Source organism: Cetorhinus maximus, chromosome 13, assembly GCF_964194155.1.
Source record: "Cetorhinus maximus chromosome 13, sCetMax3.hap1.1, whole genome shotgun sequence".
Lineage (NCBI taxonomy): Eukaryota > Metazoa > Chordata > Chondrichthyes > Lamniformes > Cetorhinidae > Cetorhinus > Cetorhinus maximus.
The window spans coordinates 104,841,281-104,862,675 of NC_135891.1; the positions used below are offsets into that span (position 1 = coordinate 104,841,281).

Consider the following 21,395-nt stretch of genomic DNA (forward strand, 5'->3'; position numbering starts at 1 on the left):
AGCCTTCCTCAATTTCCCAATTACTCAACATTGTCCAGTTTCCTTTCAGAGAGTCTAAATTCCCCCTAACACACTACCTTTAGCACATTGATTAACACTACGGCAGCAAACTCCTGTGTGCACTGGATTAATAAGGCCATCTATTTTAAATGGGTTAAAAAGATTTGGTTAAAATAGAGAATATTTAATGCTAATCCATTAATCAGTGCATTAGTAATATTTGCTGAAGAATTTTATTGTCAGAACATCTAAAAAAATCATTAGCCTTGTCCATCTACCTCTACATCATATTCCAGCAAATTCCCTTTATCAGACATGAGCATTTCCCATAGACAGGGCCATTCCTGTTTTTTTTTTATTCATTCACGGGATGTGGGCTTCGCTGGCTGGGCCAGCATTTATTGCCCATCCCTAGTTGCCCTTAAGGTGGTGGTGAGCTGCCTTCTTGAACTGCATGAACTGCTTGGTACAAGCAAAAGTGTTGGCAAACTAATCACACCGTGAACAGGAGGGTGGTGTGGAAAATAGGGAAGTTTTGTAATTATGTGGAAATTGAGAGACGGGTAAAGGAAAAGAGGCAAAGGCAAGAAATTTTTTAAAAAGGAGAAAAGTGATGTCATGAGAAAAAAAAGGAAAGAGGATTTTGGGTTCTGACTTTCTTTTTATTCATTCACAGGATGTGGGGATCACTGGCAATTGCAGAATTTATTGTCTATCCTTATCAACTGAGTGACTTGCTAGCTAGATGATTTCAGAGGGCAGTTAAGAGTCAACCACATTGCTGTGGGTTGATTTATGTATAGGCCAGACTGGAATTTGACAGCAGATTTCCTACCCTACAGGAGATTAGTGAACCAGATGTGTCTTTACAACAATTTGGTAGTTTCATAATCATCATTACTGAGACTGGCTTTTTAATTCCAGATTTGTTTAATTAACTGAGTTTAAATTGCTGTGGTGGGACTTGAACTCATGTCCCTGGATCATTAGCCCAGTCCTCTGGATTGCATAATCTCTATTCTCCCATACCCATAATTGAAGGTGTAAAAACCAGAGATAAGTCACTGAGGTAGAGTTGATTAAGAGGTTTAATTTTTATTTCTTCCATGTGCTTTTTTTTCAATGCACTGCTGGTGTATTCAACTTAAAGTCTGCACTAAACCCTCCAGTAATATAACAGAGAGATAAATTTAAGGGGAGATGTTAGCTACTGTGATGAAAGAAAATGCCGAGGAAGCTAGTCCACTAAAATGTTTTTCTTTCCCTCACTGGCTCCAAATTTCAGATCGGGCCCTGAGCAGAAATCAGACCATCCCGTGTGCCCTGATGTTTGATTGTAGCATGGCTATTTTTGCTGGTGCCAGCCCATAACTCACCAGGTTTAGTGAATTCAATGTCCCTTTACCATGGTAGGCTTTTAACCCCTGGGTTGCTGGTCCAATAACCCAACTGTTAGACTACATTAGTTCATGTGGAATTGTGAAAGAAATATTTATTAGATTTAAATTCTGACTCTTCATAATCGAATTGGACGATATTTTCTTTATCAGCCGGTCCATTTCCTTACAATAAAGAAGCTTTGTTTCTGCAGAAATTTGTCTTGGCCAGCAAGGCAAAATGGGTGGAATTGTACAGGCTGCAAGTTATATAGCCAGCCTGGTATAACTGATGCTATACTGTTGTCTCTTGTGCCCAGTAAAATTATGTATCAGTGCAATTATATATCCTGTGGAACCAGCAGCTTCCTTCAGATAGAATGTCACATTCACTGTGCTGATAGTCACTGGGCTGTAAGCAGTTTCCTGTCACCAACAACTGCCAGTGTTAGTGTCCTTTCTCATCTTGTGCCCAGCTGTCTCGATAGCTCTTACTTAGCCAGAACTATGATCAATCACTTCAGTAATGTGCACTGTGAGCTGACACCAGTCAATATCGAAAGATTGAGTGTGACAGGGGTGTAACGTAATGAAACTGCAATACATTTGTGTCACTTACTCCTTTGGGGGCCTGACTTGAATCCAAATGTGCTGAGACTCCGCACCAAATAAACCCCAGGGAAGTCGTGTGATCTGAAACACAATGCTGCCCAAACAATCTCTACTGTCCTGAATTTCCTCCAAACCCCTGTCCTTTATTCCAACAGAGAATCGCTTGCACCCTTTTCCTTCACACTAATCTAGGATTGGCACCTCATTTACTTGCTCTGATTTTAATTAGTGTCTGTAAACTTGCAGTGCGAGCACTAATAGCGGAATGAGAAATAGGGGGTGCAGGACCTCAAAGGCTCAAACAAACAGAGGATTGGGTACTACAAAATATTCTGGAAAGACAGGGAATGAAAGGAAGGAAGGGGGTGCAGTGACAGAATTGATGGAAGATAAAAGCACTGCAACGCGGTGATGCACTTGAGGGTTCAAAGACAGAAACTATCCGGTTAGAAATAAGGAGCAATAGAGGTCAATTATTAGTCAAGTTTAGCCAAGTGGACTTCCAGCTGTTGGAAGGGGATAACATAATCCACCCGGTGAATGTTTCTGAGAGCTCCCCTTTTCAGCAGGTTGGGAAAAGGCTGATCGGCACTTCAGGATTTTCCAAGAGGCATATGCCTGTATTCAGGCTGAGAGTGTTGCTGCTACTATGGAGGATTTTCAGGGCTCTCTCGGCCTTCCCTTAAGGTTAGTAAAGTAAAAATAAAAGCAAAAAAACTGCGGATGCTGGAAATCCAAAACAAAACCAAAAATACCTGGAAAAAGGTTAGTAAAGGGCAGGTTGTATAAGGAGGTTCTTGTCTCGTCTGTAGAGGCTACTTAGATTCAATGCCATGATTCTCCAGAGTCCATCCACCAAGTGCTACTGCTTGAATTGGAAAGGCTGTGCTCTACTTCACGTTTGAGGAGCCAAAGGTGTTGGAGGTGTATTTGTGCTTTCTAGTCAGCCCACAAGAAATCGGGAGCAAAGCATATCAAGATCTGGGAATTACTGGGTTGGGATTCTGCATGTCAACATCCAAAAAAGTCAGAGAAGGTGACCAAGTACATTACATTTTAACTCTCCATCTCCTCAGTAGGACAGTGGGCAAGTTGTTCTATTATGCATGTCACTGATATGTCATCAGAACGGGGCTGTGAAGCCAGTGAGTTCAGGAATTAACATTTCACTGACGTATTTGAAGCCAGGCCGTTACTGTATCAAGGTGTTTGACCTGGGAATCGGTGTGGAGATGCCCTGGGTGAGGGACATTTCTTGGTTTAGAAACAGTTGAGTTCGTGTCCTGAGAGCTCATCAAGCACCTTAATTTTATTTTTGATAGGTTTGGGGGGGCAAGTGGAAAAATTAATTCCTTAAAGTAAGATGTAATTGGCATACATGGATATTTGTATTCAGGTTATCCTGTGGGTGTCAAATCTAATTCTAATGGCTGTTGCTAGGGAGCATATCACTAAGTATTCTAGGGCCTGGGAAAGGAAGAGCAGCAATAGAGAACATCCTTGAAATGCAAGGAAAAAAGCCATTGGTGCAAGTACTGAGAATAGAATTGGAATAAGATTCTAACTGATTTCTGAAATGTATCACTGCAGGCCATTCATTTGAGTACAGCTAGAGAGAATGATAATTCCAGGTGACCAATTGCTTTTTTTGTATTCAAGGTGGGGAACCTCACTTGTCTGATGTTAGCTTATCCTCTACACTCCTAATGAATGCCACAGTTCTGTTCTGTGCTGAAGAGTATGTGCTGGGTGCTCTTGCCCAGAATATTTTGCCTATTAATCTCTTTTGAATAATATTTTACCTTGCTTTATTAGAAGGAGCCTTTTGCTCCTGTTGCTCTCTCAGGCTGTTTAGTTCACTTCTGGCCTAAATCAGGGCTAGTTCATTATTCTCCAATTGTTGTAATTTGTGCTAGCTTTTTAGCTCAATAACCTTTGTTCTATGTCTCTGGATTTGCAGCACTCTAAGCTTCTCAATGAAAAAGAGAGTGATAATATTTCCTTCCAAACCTGCGACCTGTGTCATCTTGAAGGACAAGGGCAGCAGATACTTGGAACACCCACCACTTGCAAGTTCCCCTCCAAGCCACACACCATCCTGACTTGGAAATATATCGCCGTTCCTTCACTGTCGCTGGGTCAAAATCCCAGAACTCCCTCCCTAACAGCACTGTGGGTGCACCTACACCACATGGACTGCAGCGGTTCACCACCACCTTCTCAAGGGCAATTAGGGATGGGCAACAAAAATGTTGGCCTAGCCAGTCATGTCCATATCCCGTGAAAGCATTTTAAAAATGCCAGTAGGGCTGTTTCAATGGTTTTCCAGAGTAGCGTTTGGGAGTCATTAGGTTCCCCCATTTTTCATATAGAGTGGATTAGTAGCAAAGACAGAGTTTGCTAACTCACATCCTTTCTACAGCCTGCCTTTCTATGGCTTCTTGAGGCTTCTAAAACATATCTAATGCAATTTTCTGCTATCCTTAGACAGTAAGGAGAACAAAAACTAACAGACATCTCCTGTCACCAGCAATATTAGTGTTTTTTTTTCTCTGAATGTGGCATATTATTACCACACAGGGCTTGTATGTAATGGACATCAGTCAATAGCAGGAGTCTCTGTTCCCATAGTGATACAATGATCCATAGCAATACAAACAAGATTACATGCAGCTGACACCAGCCAACAGAGACTGTTTAATCTCAGTGATGATGTGACAGAGCAACAGCTTTGGGGTCTTTGCCAATGCTATTTTAACTCATTTGCCCCCTCCTCCATCACCATGCGTACTATAAAAGATTGCCTTTTCTCTATCCCCAAGACTGGTTGATTAAGATTTGTTGGTGCAGTTGTGAATTGAAGAGGCCATTGCCACATTACGAAAGTGAAGAGGGTTACCGGTGAAGGCAATCGCGTGAGATAATGTGAGCTTCCATTCTCCTTGATCCAGGGGCAAAGGGGAAAATTCGGTGTGGAACTGGGTGAAAGTTGTCTGTCTGCCAAAGGGAAATTGTCCATTCTTTATTTCCTCAACCAGGTGCAGGGAAATTACTCTAGGCCCATACAACCTCTTTCACAGGCATGGCCTTCTGAGGCCGCTAATGTCCAAATACCTCTATCCAAAAAAGATTGGTAATAGTGCCCTCGGCGATTGAGGAAAGGTGTCTGCGACTGAGGCCAAAAAACATGAAAGAAATGAGCTAAAAGCTGGGTAGTCTCCTGCCAAGTCATACAGTGGAGATCCAATGACTCACTGTGTTGCAGATGCACACCCATTTCATGCAGCATCATGGGCTGAATTTCCCCCATGCCACAGAAATGGGTTTGGATGTGGGGGTTGCCAGGAAGGCAGTGGGCGACCCCATGGGGATGGCTCCCGATGCTGTCCCACCTTTGGGCAACCTTTCAAGGGACGGGCTGTCTATGGAAATCGGCCGCCCGTTCCATGGAGGCAGGCAGACAATGAAGCAAATTGAAGTCCTAATCAAGGGGGCAATTACCCCAAGGGCAGCAACTTTCCTGGAATTGCACGGACCCCTCCTTGTGTTGGGAATCCAGCAATGCTGTGGAGGCAGCCTCTCGCTAGGCCATGGATGGCTGAATTAATTGGCAACATCAGGGGGCTGCAATGGTCGTAGGGTTCAGGAAAGACCCTAGAAGGGGCCAACCCTCCACCCTGAGGCTCCTCACAGTGCCTTACTATCTTTTTCACCACTGAAGAGGGACACCTTTGTGAGTGCCTCCAGGGAGGTGCCCCCTAGGTCGCCCTCTTCTCTAGCAGTGCTCACCAGGAGTGATGGCCATTGCCGGTACTGCACTCGGAGCTTGTGATGGTGGTTTGTGCTGAATCCCGCCATGCAGGTGAGTCTGCAGGGGTCTCCCTAGGTGCCAAGCTGCCTGGTCCTGGTGAAGAGGGTAGGGAGCTAGGGTTGGAGGAGCAATGGCGGGAAGGGAACCTAGAAGGGGGGCAACCCCTTGGGGTGGAGGGGGCCTCCAATGGGTCCGTTAAGGAGGGGCCCCTCTCCTAACTGTGCAGGGAAACCTGTCAGGTCGAGTGTGTAGCGTAGGCCTCTCCCGTCACCACTTATATCTCAATGGTGGGGGATTGAAGCCCCTAACTGAGCATTAGTTACACAATTAAGGTTGTCAATTGGCCTACTGGCAGGTGGCTGACAAGTTTCATGCCCTGCTGCTGGTAAAACTGTGGTGGTGGTAGGGGCGGGTGGGAAGGTAGCAGGCTGCCCGCTGGATTTTACATGCCCCCCCCCCGCCGCCTTCAAACCTCTTGGGGGCAGCAAATAATCCAGCCCACTGGAGGGGAGTTTTAAGCTCACTGACCTGTTGGGAAACAGACGGGATTAGGTACAATGCTGGTTTTAAACTCTGCCTGATTTTACTCTGCACTGAAATAACTGGAGGGTTAAGTTAAAATTACCCATAATAAGAACAGAAAATGCTGGAAAGATTCAGCAGGTCAGACAGCATCTGACATCATGGCCAGGATTTTCCGTTTGGTGGGGGGGGGAGAGGGACTGGGCAGGGGTGGGCGGGGGTGGGCGGGGGTGGGCGCGGACAAGATCTCCGCCCACGATAGTGTCCGCTCGACCATTTTACGCGGGCGGGCCAAATAAGGCCTGTCCAGCGTATTTACCGACTCCCGGGGATAGCGGGAGTGTGTGGGCGGTGGTGGGCGTGTACAGACCAATGGGTCCAATGGCGACCCGGCAGCCTGTTTTAAATGAGGCCTGGCAGCCTCCTGTAGGCTGCTCACAATGGCCAGTGCTAGGCCGCAGCAGAGGGGTTTGGGTGAGCAGGGCAGGCTGCAGGGTAGGCCAGCGGGGGGCCAGCGCGCTCCTTATTTTTCTGATGAATGTCTTGCTGCCCTCCTCGAGGAGGTGGCCGCACGGGGGGAGGTGTTGGTTCCCCAGGATGGGAGAAGGAGGAGGCCCCCCCCACATGACGAAACATGCCCGGGAGGAGGTGGTGGAGGTGGTGAGCTCCCGCGATGTGGTGCGGCGCACCTGGATCCAGTGTCACAAGCGCTTCAATGATTTGTTGCGCTCTGGCAGGGTGAGTACCATGTTGGCATTGGGCATTTAACCCAGCAGGTCGTCTTACCCTCTATGGCCACACACCACTCCCCCCCTCACCAAGTCTTACTGTCGTGATGGTATTGAATCATTTAGGGCATTTTCCCATTGCTGGGTGGCCAAGCAGATAGTGCCCATGCTTAGATCAGCCTGAGTGGGTCATGAGGAGATGAGTATTCCCACGCACCATGTGTTCTTAGTCCCACATGACTAGTTTGGGGGAAACCTGGAGGAGCTGCAGCTCGGCGCAGACTGAGATCTCCAGGACATGCCCTAGTCAGGGTGATGAGATGGTGGAAGGAGAGCCTCAAGGTCTCGTGGCCAAGAACCATCTGCTTCCCTTGACGCTGTATGTGGTTGCGCCTCCTTGTTATGGGAGGAAATACCGTGTGGTTCCTAATGTGATGTACGCAGCATGTGTCCAAGGGGGCATTGGGGGGGGCGTGTGGAGCAGGCCTAGCATCTTGGTTTGAGTGATCAGCAGCAGCGGGGTGAGGAGGCACTGGAGGCCTGATGTGCCCCACTCTGGTTGGGGTGGGCCGTGCACGAGCAGATTCCATGTGCAAATTGCCCTAATCAATGCTCTTCTCTCTTTATCAGGAGAAGAATGTACAGAACGCGGCCGAGCGTGTGAGGACTGGAGGCGGCCAGGTGAGCTGGAGAGGCGCCATCACCCAGGCCTACTGGTGTCGGTGAGGCTGGGGTGGCACAGCCAGGTATTTAAGGCCAACAGTGAGGTCTGTATTGTCCTCCCAACAGCCGGAGCACTGGTGGTTGTTACACCAGTTATTGTTGGAACTTTGCTGGGCCATTGGTTCTGGAAGTTTGAGCACATAATGAGCCGGGGGGACAGGGATGAAGTTTGTCAGTGTCTGCACACTAACTGATCCATTGTCCTTGTTCTTCCTTTCAGCATCATCAGAGCAGGGCCGGGAGGAGGAGCAGCAGATGCCCCCTCTCACACCTGAGGACCCTGAAGTCTCACCAGCATCACATCATTTCTGTGAGGCAGGCACCAGCGCAGATACTAGCACCTCGGTGGGAATTCGAACATCGGCTAGTGTCCCGGGGCACAGGGTGAGGGCACTTCACACTCACTGGAGGAGCTGGCAGGGACAGAGAGTGCCCATGGTGCCAGCAGTCGGAGGACTGCAGGGGACCAGGCACATGCTCAGTCGGTGCCTGATGATGTGTCTCTGGAGTCGTCCGCGACGCAGCAGCTGCAGGAAATGCGGAAGCATCTGGGGGAGATACATGAGGCTATGGTTGGCTTGGTCTCTATGGTGGAGGAGTCTATGCGGACAAAAATCGCCAAAGCAATGAGCCAGATGTCTGAGCGCCAAGCGTCCTCCATGGAGAGAGTGGTGACTCTCGTGGAGAGCATACTCAAGGAGACCCACCAGGGCTTCCTGGGGATAAGCTCAGGCCAGCAAGCCCTCACATCAGCAATGACCGCAGCTGGTCAGTGCCAGTATGGGAGATGGTGTGGGCATCAAGCTTCCCAGCTCATTGCCCATCCATCTACAGTGAGCAGGGAGGTCTGAGGCGACCTCACGTCGGCGCAGCAGCTGCCTGTCGTCTCTGCGAGCTCCTCTCAGGGCGCTCCGGATGAGGGCGGCAGCTCCTCCACTCCTCTCCCAGTGACTGTAGCATCCGGTGAGCCTGCGACGACTGGGGAGGTGCCAGCTGTGGAACTGGCAGCTCCCTCCCAGGCGGGGCCAGCACAGGCTCCATGGGCCAGAGGACGACCGCCAAGGTCATCGAGGCCAACAGGACAGCAGAGTCAGCAGCTGTCTCAGATGCCACTCCGAGCAATGGGGCAGCACCGAGATGTAGCAACCGTAAACGAAAGCATAAGGCACCTTAGGCACACCATGGGTTTCTCACTGGGGCTTTTGTGTTGGCCCAAGATTAGGTCCTTATGATTTATTTTGGATTGTTTACACTATTGCTTAATAATTGTGAGAACTTCTGAATCACACATTAAATGCCAGATGTGTGACTGTGGCTGAGGGGGGCTCGTTTCTCCATGTGTATGTTTAAGAAAAGTGTCATGAGTGTTTATTTGGAGATTCAGCTTTATGTACAAGGCCCTTAGTTAGTGCTGATGACCTGTCAGATTTTGCACTGAGGTGTCGAGTGTCGAGGCGCCAGCCCAGGCTTGTCCTGATGATCCATCTGTGTTGTGCAAGCTGAAGGTTTGTTGGATTAAAGCATCCCGGGTGTCCCTGCCTCCCTGGGGTAGTCCCGGGTCAGCGTCTACCCCCTCAGCATTTCCCTGTGCGTGCTCATCCTCAGACTCACTGCTGAACTCATCGTGTGCAGCCGCAGACACTGCATCAACGTCTTCATCGTCCACAGCATCCCCCCTTTCCAGCGCAAGATTGTGGAGAGTGCAGGATGTAACCACTATCACCAAGACACGATCCAGGGGGTACTGGAGTGCGCCCCCTGAGCGGTCCAGGTATCAGAAGCGCATCTTGAGAAGACCGATGGTTCTCTCCACCACAGCCCTTGTGGAGATGTGGCTCTTATTGTATCGCTGCTCAGCTTCTGTTCATGGATGGCAGAGAGGCGTCATGAACCACCTTCTGAGGGGATAGCCCTTGTCACCCAGCAGCCATCCATCCAGATGGGCTGGAGCACTGAAGAGCCCCGGCACCTGGGAGTGTCTGAGAATGTAGGCGTCGTGGGAGCTGCCTGGGTACCTTGCACAAACTTGTAGAATCAGCATCCTGTGGTCACACACTATCTGCATGTTCATGGAGTGGAAGCCCTTCCTGTTGACAAAGGCACTGGGCTCACCTGCTGGCGCCTTGATGGCCACATGTGTACAGTCAATGGCACCCTGGATCTCAGGCCCAGTCATCTGACGGATATAGTTGACTGTCTCCCTTGACAGTCGGAGCCTCCTTCGGCACTGCACCTCAGACATATTGAGGTAGCTGTTTTGCTGCCTGTATACCCTGGCAGCAGGATAGTGGCATCTTCTGTGGCCCTTTCCACCTTGGACTACCTCTTGGTCCTGCGCCCCTTGTGCCTGCGCCTGTCCTCCCAAAGGTGGCTCCTCTGGAGGCTGAATGTGCATTCCTGGCCTCCTCCCCCTTCTAGCCCTCCTTTCATCCTCAGAGGAGCTGCCTCCGGTGGACAGTTCAGCTCCCATTCCCAGGCTAAGGGAAGGCTTCCTGAAAGCTACAGGCCCGATAAAGATTCCTCTCTGCTGAGTGATCACTTGAAGGTTAAGAGTCCAGAAAAAGCAGCTGGGATGCGTTCTGAAGTGCTCCTACCCACCTGCCCGTTGCACCCGTGCGCCAACCCAAGGATCGCACAGGCGCCGAAAAATTGGCATCGATTGAAGACTAAAGGGCCTTAAGTGGCCCGTTAATTAATGGCGGACGCGCGTCGGACCTCATCGTGCACCCGTTCAGCGAAATATCGCGATGACGCGTGGTGATGTCGGGACGCTCGCCCGGAACCACCACGCATCATTTTATGCACAGACGTGTGGGGCCCGTGCCCACCACCCCCACGTCAAATGTAAAATTCTGCCCCATGCTGCCAGACCTGCTGAGTTTTTCCAGCATTTTCTGTTCTTATTTCAGATTTCCAGCATCTGCAGTATTTTGCTTTTATCTTAAAATGACCCACACTGATTCAATAAGTTAGTTTTTAAATGTACCCAAAGGAGAGTCACTTATTGTCCATCAAGTCACTGAAAAATAGCATTATAAACAAAACATTTGAAAAGTTTGGCAGGGCAAGAATAGATGGGAAAATAAGTCAAACAAGAAGACCTTCTACCAACATTCATGAAAAAAATTACATTAGCAGATAACTGTGTTGAGTACATCAGGCCAAATTATACAAAGAAGGTGCAAGGTGATTAAATTATGATTTTACATTACAAATTAGATTGTACTTGGATGTTTGAACGATATTCTAGTAGGGTTGATCTCCAATTATTGCTCTCGTTGTTACATGATGTTTGCAAATTAAACAGCTTCCACTGGTATACTATGAATATTAATAGTTTCCCTTTGCAGGCCATGAGGATTTAAAATTGTTCAATATTTTTCTCAATGAATTTGATTTTCTTTTCTGATGTCAGGAAGACAGGTTTAAAAGTATGTTTTATTTGTCTCTTTTCTCCAGTGCCCACCAGACTAATCGAGCGTATTACCAGTGTCCCACTGTATCTGCAAAATCGACACTGTGTTTCCTGACAGTACTGTCATTTCTCCTGATATGGCAATAACTATTCCAGAAAGCCAGTTGGTGAAGTATAGAACTGGAGCCAATCTTTATACACTCATACATTTAATTACGGAGTTACACATTACAAACATACACCTCCTAACCCCCAACAATCACAGTTTTAGGCTGCATCTATTGATGAGGACTCTAGTTAATGCCCCCCGTTTGCATACAATGAATATACAATTAACAATATCAATCACCGAGCACACTTAATGCCTGCAAGATCACAAGATGTTTGATGAATAGTTTTTAATGATACATTTTCTTCTAAGCTAGGGGCTACATTGTTGTTCAGCACGTCATGATTTTCTTAGCTTATATCTGAGCTACTGGGTGGACTTTACGGCTCCCCACCAGGTGTGTATTTGGTGGGGTTGGGGGGGGGGAGACATAAAACATGACGGCTGGATAGAATACTGCTTTCTTGCCCACCCTCAACCTGGTCCCCATAATACAGTAGGCAGGCAGGGGGGGGGCTGAAATTGGCAGTCCACCTGCCAATTTGAAAAACACCATTAACAGGCAATTGAGCTCATTAACACGCCAAATTGTAAAATTCAGACCACAGTTTGTAAAACCCATAACTTATTGTAAATTTCTAAAAATGTATCAGAGCTGCAGAGCCTGTAGAAATATATAGAATAAAAATAAGAGATAAAGAGCTTAATTACACTTGGCTCATTATCATGTCAGCAGAATGTCCCAAAGGGAGTTACAAATGCAGCAGCCAATTAATGCACAGCAACGTACCATAAACATCAAGTGAATTAATGATCAGATCATATTTTTTGAAGGCATCGGATGAGAGGGGGCCATTGGCCTGGACATTGGCCATCACTCTCAGTTCTTCCTGGAATACTGTCAAGGGGCTTCTCTGCCAACCCCTTTCAAACCGAAACAGAAGGACAAGGGCAGCAGGCACATGGGAACACCACCACCTGCAAGTTCCCCACCAGGTCTTGCACCGTCCTAACTTCACTGATCCTTTATCATCACTGGATTAAAATCCTGGAACTCGCTAACTAACCACACTGTGAATGTACCTAAACCACGTACACTGCTGTGGTTCAAGAGGACTGCTCAGCACTACCTTCTCAAGGGCAATTAAGGATGGGCAATAATTGTTGGCCTTGCCAGTGACACTCGCATCCTCATGTACAAATAAAAAACAAATGAACTGGCAAATGGGGTCACGATTTGACATCTGATCTGAAAGATGCAGCTAAGCCAATGCGGCCCTCATTCAGTAATGCCTGTATTATCTGCTAAAGTCTATTGGGACTTTAACTCACAACCCCATCTATTACAGAGGTAAGTGTGCTACCAATTGACCCAAGTTGATACTGGTGGGGCTATGAAAAGTATTATTTCTTAGGTAGGACTGGAAAATTCTGTTCACTGAATAAATGGGACAATTATTAAACAGGTTTGGGGAACTGGAAAGCAAAGCACTTTGCCAGCTTTCCAATTACATCCATGGGGAGAAATTTCCCCCCGTCGGGCGGGCTGGGTGGGAACAGGCGCGGGTGGGCAGCCAATCATTGCCTATGATCAGCTGCACGCCGCCATTTTACATGGGCGGGCCAATTAAGGCTTTCCCACGGTGACGCGTACCTGGAAGTGCTCAGCGCTACCTGTGCGGGCGGGTGGGGGGGAGGAGGGAGAATCGGTGTGAAATTGACGGCGTGCAACCGGTTTTTGGCCTTCCCGCCATATTGTCCACTCGTGCCCACCATGACATCTGATGCCAGTGGGCACGGAAAATTCCGCCCTCTGACTCTGACACTTTGCTTCAGTAGTGATCGCTGCAGATTTATCTCTAAAGTAGTCACTGCAGAACTTGCACAGATTTATCCTGTAAGAAAGCTGTTGGTCAGTTTGTACTGAAGAGTATAAATGAGAGAGAATAACGGTTAGCTGAGCGGTGCTCCACTCTGTGACATCGGACTGTACAACTGGGCCCAGGGAATTGAATGGAGGAGAGTCTTTGAAGCTTTGATTCCACAAGGTGCTATAACATACGAACATCTGAATTAGGAGCAGGAGTGGGCTGCTTGGCCCCTCAACCCCGCTCCGCCATTCAATAAGATCATGGCTGATCTGAATGTAACATCAACGCCACATTCCTGCTACCCCGATAACCTTTCACCCCCTTGTTTATCAAGAATCTATCTAGCTCTGCCTTAAAAATATTCAAAGACTCTGCTTCCACCGCCTTTTGAGGAAGAGAGTTCCAAAGACTCATGACCCTCTGAGAGAGAAAATTTCTCATCTCTGTCTTAAATGAGTGACTCCTTATTTTTAAACAGTGACCCCTAGTTCTAGATTCTCCCACAAGAGGAAACATCCTCTCCACACCCACCCTGTCAAGACCCCTCAGGACCTTAAACATTTCAATTAAGTCGCTTCTTACTCTTCTAAATTCCAGTGGATTCATGCCTAACCTGTCCAGCCTTTCCTCATAAGACAACCCAACCATTCCATTAAAGCCATTACCTGCCTTAACATGACAATAACTGGAATTGGTTAGTACTCCCTGCAGTTTGTGTGTCCAAGAGATAAGCTAATAAGAACAATGTGTTGCTGAAGTTGCCACACATTTGCACAGATTTACCCTGTAAGAAAGCTGTTGGTCAGTTTGTGCTGAAGAGGATAAATGAGAGAGAATAACGGTTAGCCGAGCGGTGCTCCACTCTGTGACATCGGACTGTACAACTGGGCCCATGAATCTAATCTGATCCAAGTATTCTTTAAAATAATAAATGCAGCAGGAAGCAGAGGAACTGCACTGCCACACACTTAAAACTCCTGTAGAACTTACAAATTATTTCTATAGTGGAACAAATATATAAGACACAATAAAAGTGCACAGTATTTACAGGTTGACTGCTATGGGACTGATTTCAAGAATTGTAACAGTTTTTAATGATAAATAGAATATCAACACCCACCTCTTTTTGTTAAAGCAAGCTTTGACAGGCTGCCGGGTCTGCAACTATCACATAATGTTGGATTCACGCTAACTGCTGGTTCTACAATGATCTTACCTCGCGTATCAAGGCTCAATGCTCTCTGGTTTGTTTCGAACTTCCACTTTTTGATCTTGAAGTAGGGGCTGGCTGATTCTAGGCTGGCATGTCTCCGCAGCTTGCTGAAGAACTGGAGCACTGTGCTCTGGCTGGGAGTCGTCGCTGCCTCGATGGCACTGCTGCTGCCGCCGCCTTTGGCGCTGCCGGCTAGACTTTCAACCTGGCAAAAAAAAAAATACAGAAACCGTTGACGATATTTTTGTGAATTCGCTCTGACAGTTTGCCCTCTGGTAGCTTCAGGCAAAAGAGAGATGCTGAAGCATTGAACAAACGAGCACAGAGCAAGTCTATGTTTGGAATCAAGGCTGTTGACACTTCAACCTATTTATACCTTCCTTCTTTTATTTCAAGCAAGTCTGGAGAAAGGAAATGCTTGAAACCAATGGAACAGGCTGACGTTATGCTGCCAGTCTTTTGCTTACACAGTAAACTTTTCAAGTGCTTGCAAACAAAAAGTATTTTCTTGTTTTCCATACAATGGAAAGTATCAAAGAAATATAAAAAGAAACAGTAAAGTATTCTTTAGGCATGTAAGTAACAAAGGATAGAGCCATTATGGAATGAGCAAGATAAACTCACATGAGATGGCGTTGAAATGGCAAGGATACAGAATAGAAACTTTGCCTTAGTTCTCACTGAAGAGGAAATAGTAACAGTAGAAGAATTCAAAAGGATTAGTCCAACAGTTAAGATAGAAAGGCCATACTAGACAGACTGGACAAAACCCAGGGTCCAGGTGGAGTGCATCTGGAAATTCTCAAAGATATTAGGGAGGATTGAGCAGAGGTACTACCATATAAAAACCACAGAGAAAGGAATAGGGCCAGAGGGCTGGCAACCAGAAAATACAATTTCCACTTTCAAAAAGAGAGATGGAACTAACCCAGGGAAATATAGACCAGTTAGCTTAATGTCAATGATAGGAAAGATTCGAGAATTCTCATTAAAAAATCAAATAGGGAAACATCTAGAGATGGAAAATATAATAAAAGGTAGACTGGGGATAAAAGGAAGGGTCATATATAACCAACCTTAATGAATTCTTTGAAGAAATAAGACAAAGAGAAGACAAAGGCATTGCACTGGATGCAGTATACATGGACTTTTAGAAAGGCTTTGACAAGGTGTTACATATGAGACTTGGTAGAGTAGTCAGGGTGTGCAGAGTCAGGGTCAGAAAGCAGACTGGATTAAAAGATGGTCACAAAACAGAACAGCTGAGGTGTTAAGGAAAGTTTCACATTCTGATAGGAAGTGGTAAGTGCTGTCCCAGAGTTATCTATATTGGGGCCACTGTTGTTCACTATGTTTATATAAATGATTTGCACTCTGAATTTGGAGTTATGGTGCTGAAATTTGTAGATTATACTGAATTGGACGTGTAAGTAATAATGTGGAGGACTGTACCAAAATACAGGAAGACATAATAGGCTTTCAGAGTTGGCAGATAAACGGCTAATGAAGCCAATAGAGAAAAATGTGAGGTGGTTTAAGTAGATGGAATAAGGAGGCAACTTATTCCTTGCCAAGAATGAAACTAAACTGGGTAGAAAAGCAAAGAGATCTGAAAGTACAGATACAAACATCACTAAGGTAGCAATATAAGTTGAGAAGGCCGGAGAAAATACTGGCATTCATTTCTAGGAGCATAGGAAGAGTAGGCCATTTAGTCCCTCAAGTCTGTAGCAACTTTGAATTTGATCATGGCTGATCTGTACCTCAATTCCATTTACCTGCCTTTGATCCATATCCATCGGTATCCTCACCAAATGAAATCCGTCAAACTTAGTCTTGAACATTTCAATTGACCCAGCACCCACAGTCATTTGGGGGAAGAGAATTCCAGATTTCCTCTAACCTTCCCTGATTTCAGTCCTGAAAGGCCTGGCACTAATTTGAAGTTTGTGTTCTCTTATTCTGGAAACCCCACCAGAGGAAGTAGCATCTACTCCACTGATCTTTGGATCATTTTAAAAAGCCCAACTGGATCCACCCTTAAACCTTTCTAAACTCAACGAAATACAAGCCAAGTTGGAAGAGAATATGAAAGCAGGATGGTAATGTTAAACTTATATAGAACCTTGGTGAGACCGCACAATTTTTTTGTTTGCTCACAGGATATGGGCCAGCATTTATTGCCCATCCCTAATTGTCCTTGAGAAGCTTGTGGTGAGCTGCCTTATTGAACTGCCGGGGTGTGGGTATTCCCACAGCACTGTTAGATAGGAAATTCCAGGATTTTGACACAGCAATACTGAAGGAACAGCAATACATTTCTAAGTCAGGATGATGTGTGACTTGGAGAGGAACCCGGAGGTGGTGATGTTTCCATGTGCCTGTTTGCCCTGGGCCTTTTAATTAGCAGTGGTTTGAGGTTTAGTGGGTGCTGTTGAAGAAACCTTGGTGAGTTTCAGCATTGCATTTTGTGGTACTTAGAGTAGTGTGTGTAGTTCTGGTCTTGATACACAAAACGGCGATTAAAGCTCTGGAGAAAAAAGCTCTGGACAAAGTGTGACCAGAACTGAGAGGACGCAATTATCAGAAAAGATTGAGCAGGCTGGGGCTCTTTTCTGTGGAAAAGAGGAGGCCTGATAGAGGTTTTTAAAGTTAGGAAGCGTTTGAGAGGGTAGATGTGAAGAAACTGTTTCTACTTGTGGGATAAGTCCGGAACAATGTGATATAAATATGAAATAGGCACTAGCAGATCAAACAAAGAAATTAGGAATGATGAGAATGTGGAATTCACTGCTACATGGAGTGGTTGAAGCAGATAGCACTGATGGATTTAAGGAGAGGCTTGATGCATATATGAGGGAGAAGGGGATAGAGGGATACAGGGGCAGGTTTGGGAAGTGGTAATTAATGTGTGAGACAGCCCGTGTGGAGTATAAACACTGGCATAGACCAGTTGGGCCAAATGACCTATTTCTGTGCTGTAGATTCTATTTAATTCTATGTAATTTTACTTACCACACTACTTTCTCCAGAATCAGCAGGTGTAGGAACATTTGCTTCAACAAAGGTAGCATTAACTGATGAATTGAATGTATCCCCAGGCAAGGCTGAGCTGGGGTTAACTGAGTGGCTTGTCAGAGCTGTTTGTGGCAGTGGATTTATGATAGACTGCAAACAAAATTAGAAATAAGCTAAATTCACAATAAGAAACAGTTAGCTCACAAAAATAGATCTAACGAGGATGAGTTTAAATAGTCTTAATCTCTACTTCTCTAGTGATTGAGCAGTCTTCGTGGAGTGGAAAAATTAAACAGGATGCTGACACACACAGAAAACAACATGTTATGATTCCGTGTGTTATTGTCAGTGGATTTAAAGGTGGTGGCCACAGTTTATATGGAACCAGATTTTCTTTCAACACCGTGAGTCAGCATGTTTCAGTAACAACATTTTGTATTGCGTAATAGGTTGCAGTTTGGGATGTATTTTATGTGTTTTTTTTTTGCTTTTCTATGTAGCTCCCTTTCCCTGGAACCTGAACTGTCCCCTCAGTTACAACAGGGCACCCCCGCCGTGGTCACTGTCGATGCTGCTTTGTAACTAAGTTATTTGATCGATGGAGCCAGTCCTCCCTCTCTCCTCTGGGTGAGCCATCTAAAATTGGCAAACTTACCCTTCTGCGAGAACCTGGAGTGTGCATGTCTCTCAAGACTGGGATCTCCAAGCGGAGTCCAATTCTCTTAGCATGAAGCTACCAGAGAGCCTCATATTTACATTACTGATGACGACAGTCAAGACTTAACCTCTTTGAGATGAAAAAAATACAGCTCTGATTTGCAAATATAACAGTCAAATTCAGATCTCTAGCAATTACTTTTGTTGAAATAAAGGTGATTTTTCTGTGAATGATTTTAAGGCAAACACATTTCACCAATACAAGCTTGTGTTAAATCATTAAACATAAGGCTTCCTGGACAAAAATTGTATGGTTTTAGGTGCACGATGCTATTCTGTCTTAAGTGTGCTGGATTACATTAAATGTGTAAGACATCCATATTAAAACAACATATAATGAAAATTAGCAACGTAATAACAAATATGATACAAAATTTGACTACATCATATTAACCACAGAATCATGACGTAAGTATGTTAAAATTTTAACACAACGCTATTAGATTATTAGCTATCGGTTATTAATTATTGGGTTGTACATTGGTTTACATAATACTCGCGCAAAATCTAGTAACATTCCTCAAAGCAGAAATTTGTTCAAGTCACACTACTTTGTAGGCTTGCATTGATTTTCTGGGTGCAGTCAGCATCACAGGCTGCTATCAGCGTGGCCTGAACATTGTTTTTCATTGATATCAATGAAGAACGCTGCATGGGCTGTGTGTGTGTGACAGTCCATGGCACTGACTGCTCCTGGGAAATCCATATAAGTCTGTCTGGCACTGCTTCCACGAACACATTTCTATACTTTCCTGGTTGCATCCAATATTTTTTTGTTCACCAGTCATAATAAAATCATATTTGAGTTTTAGATGTCTGCAAATTGACAGGTAGCCAAAGGCATCAGATGGGAATAAGAAGAAACCTGCAGAAAATAACTAATAAATGTCAGTGATGGTTAAAATTACTCCCCCAAAGACAATAGGTTGAATTTAATTCTTCAGCAGTTCATTAAGGGCATTGTTGATGCACCATGTCTTTCAGAAACTGAATTTATTTGTGCATTTATGCCATCAAATGAATATTCATTAGGCAGCTTCCATCTATTTCCAACAACATCCTGCACCAGAGTACTGATGTTTCATTGAGAAGGGAATAATTTAAAGTCGCACCTCAGTGAAGGAGAATTCCTTTCCTCCCCGTGACTACGATGTTGGATGGCACGAGAAAACACTTGATAGAAATAAATTATATGAAGAATGCATCCAAAATTACTCTGGATCCAGAACTTCAGCTGCCCATGAGTACAGAACCTGGAATGTCCTACTACAAAACAGTTGTAATATTAACACTTACAACCAGTTCCAAACATAAATGAAGGGCTATTTATTTCAATTGCCTTGACTTCCCACTTAATCATGCCTTGTAGCAGTCCAAGATAGCATTCATTTAAACTTAATGAAATCTTGTCAGAATCATTCTCACACACAACATAGTTAATATGGCACTCTTCCGTGAAATTAGTATATTAAATACGTTAAGTTGGTGGTCCCTTACCTTATTTATTGCTTTAATTTATTGGCTACAATTCATTCTATATGTGACCCTCTTGGGCCTGAACCCATTATAAGTACAGAGAATTTCTACTTCTCTTTAGCTCTGAAGAAGAGTCCTATGGACTCGAAATGCGAACTCAGTTTCTTTCTCCACAGATGCTGCCAGGCCTGCTGAGTTTTTCCAGCATTTTCTGTTTTTATGCCAGATTTCCAGCATCCACAGTAGTCTGCTTTTATATATATGCACACTTTGGTTGTGTTGTACTCTTTTATCTCTGTTTAGATTGCATTTCGTACGTAGCTTAATTCCTGTTATAATTTCAGTGCCAGAGGGCACAGTGTTAAAGTGTTCTGCAAAAGAAGCAAATGCAAGGTGGGAAAAGACTTTTTCACACAGCGAGTAGTTAGGGTTTGGAATGCACTACCTGGAAGTGTGGTGGAGGCAAGTTTGATTGAGGCACTCAAGAGGGTATTGGATGATTATTTAAATAGAAACAACGTGCAGTGTTATGGGGCAAAGGCAGGAGATTGGCACTAAGTTAAAATACTCAGAGAGCCAGTGCAGACATGATGGGCCGAATGGCCTCCTTTCTGCACTGTAACAATTGTGTGATTCTGAATTTAAGTTTGAAATATTTTGGATGTTTCCGTTGTACCTGCTTGAAATGTAAATCAAGCGATGCCAAAAATGAATCTGAATCTGAATCCGAAACTCTCAACACCTTGGAATAATCCACAGCCTAGAAATTATCATTTTAAGATATTAGCAGATGGACACTTAGCAAGTTTGTATGATAGTTCTCTCTTGCTATTTAAATACAGACATACACCAAATTGTGTTAATTGGGTTAATAACTCTGCATAAATAGGGGAGAAAAAAATGCCTTTCAACCACTGGTGCTGGCGACAATAATTTGACCCCCACCCTTGGTGGCAATGCTCTAAGTAGCTTTGCCCCATTTGCTGAAAATCCCTCAAGGGGGGAGTGGGACTAGTTGAATAACTCTGCCAAAGGGCCAGCACAGGCATGATGGGCCGAATAGCCTCCTTTGGCCCTGTACCATATGGTTCTATGACAACCCTTTGCCTCCCTGTTTCTCTGTGTTCCTTTAAAAGTCTCCTCAAAACCCATGTTTTACCATAGCCTTCCAAAATCTTTCTCTTGGCTTGGTGTCTGTTCATCGCTGAAACTATTTCAATGTAAGGTGCCTTGGGACATCACATAAATGTGCCTTGTTACAGTTATTATATTGCTTTGCTTATGTTTCTTTATTTCCTGAACATATTTTAACAACCAAATGTTCAAATATACATTATTAAGTGAAAGGTAATAAGCAAACTATTTCAAATGTATGGTATTCAGCCTTCTTTTTCTTACTTTATAGTTATGGTTGTAAAGACTCTTTACACGCTTCAAATTATCCTCTTAAATTTCTCCTTTGTAGCTTCCTAAATCCTGACATTTCACCGAAACAGATGGAGGCTGCTCCATGACACAAGATCTATTGTACATGGAGTGCACCCATTGCCAGCGCTGGGTTATTGTGCTGCCAAGCCACTTCAGGCCCATCTTTTCACCTTCCTATTTTCCGCTGTTATTTCTGCTGACCTGGTGAAAACAAAGTGAACACCAGCACGCCCAGTTTGTAAACGAAAACCTCCTCTGATTGGCAATGACACAGCATACCTAGCGACCTAAACGTCAAGAGGACTTTGGTAGCATCAACAGATTTCCTTGAGTTTCAGTCTGGTTCAAGTGTCCTCGTTGCTCCAGTATATTTGTC

General features: G+C 45.0%; 1 protein-coding gene across 2 annotated transcripts in view; it reads right to left on the bottom strand.

The window, feature by feature from the left end:
- cbarpb (CACN subunit beta associated regulatory protein b) overlaps positions 1-21,395 on the bottom strand; it is a 195,765-nt gene that overhangs the window by 34,921 nt on the left and 139,449 nt on the right. Inside the window, exons 7-8 of one of the 2 annotated variants that reach the window (XM_078555945.1) lie at positions 17,396-17,548; positions 14,384-14,585 (exon numbers count right to left, since the gene is read on the bottom strand). In XM_078555945.1, coding sequence (XP_078412071.1) covers positions 14,384-14,585; positions 17,396-17,548 — 355 coding nt within the window. The remainder of the gene's footprint in view (positions 1-14,383; positions 14,586-17,395; positions 17,549-21,395) is intronic. The other variant, XM_078555946.1, reaches the window with a different exon arrangement.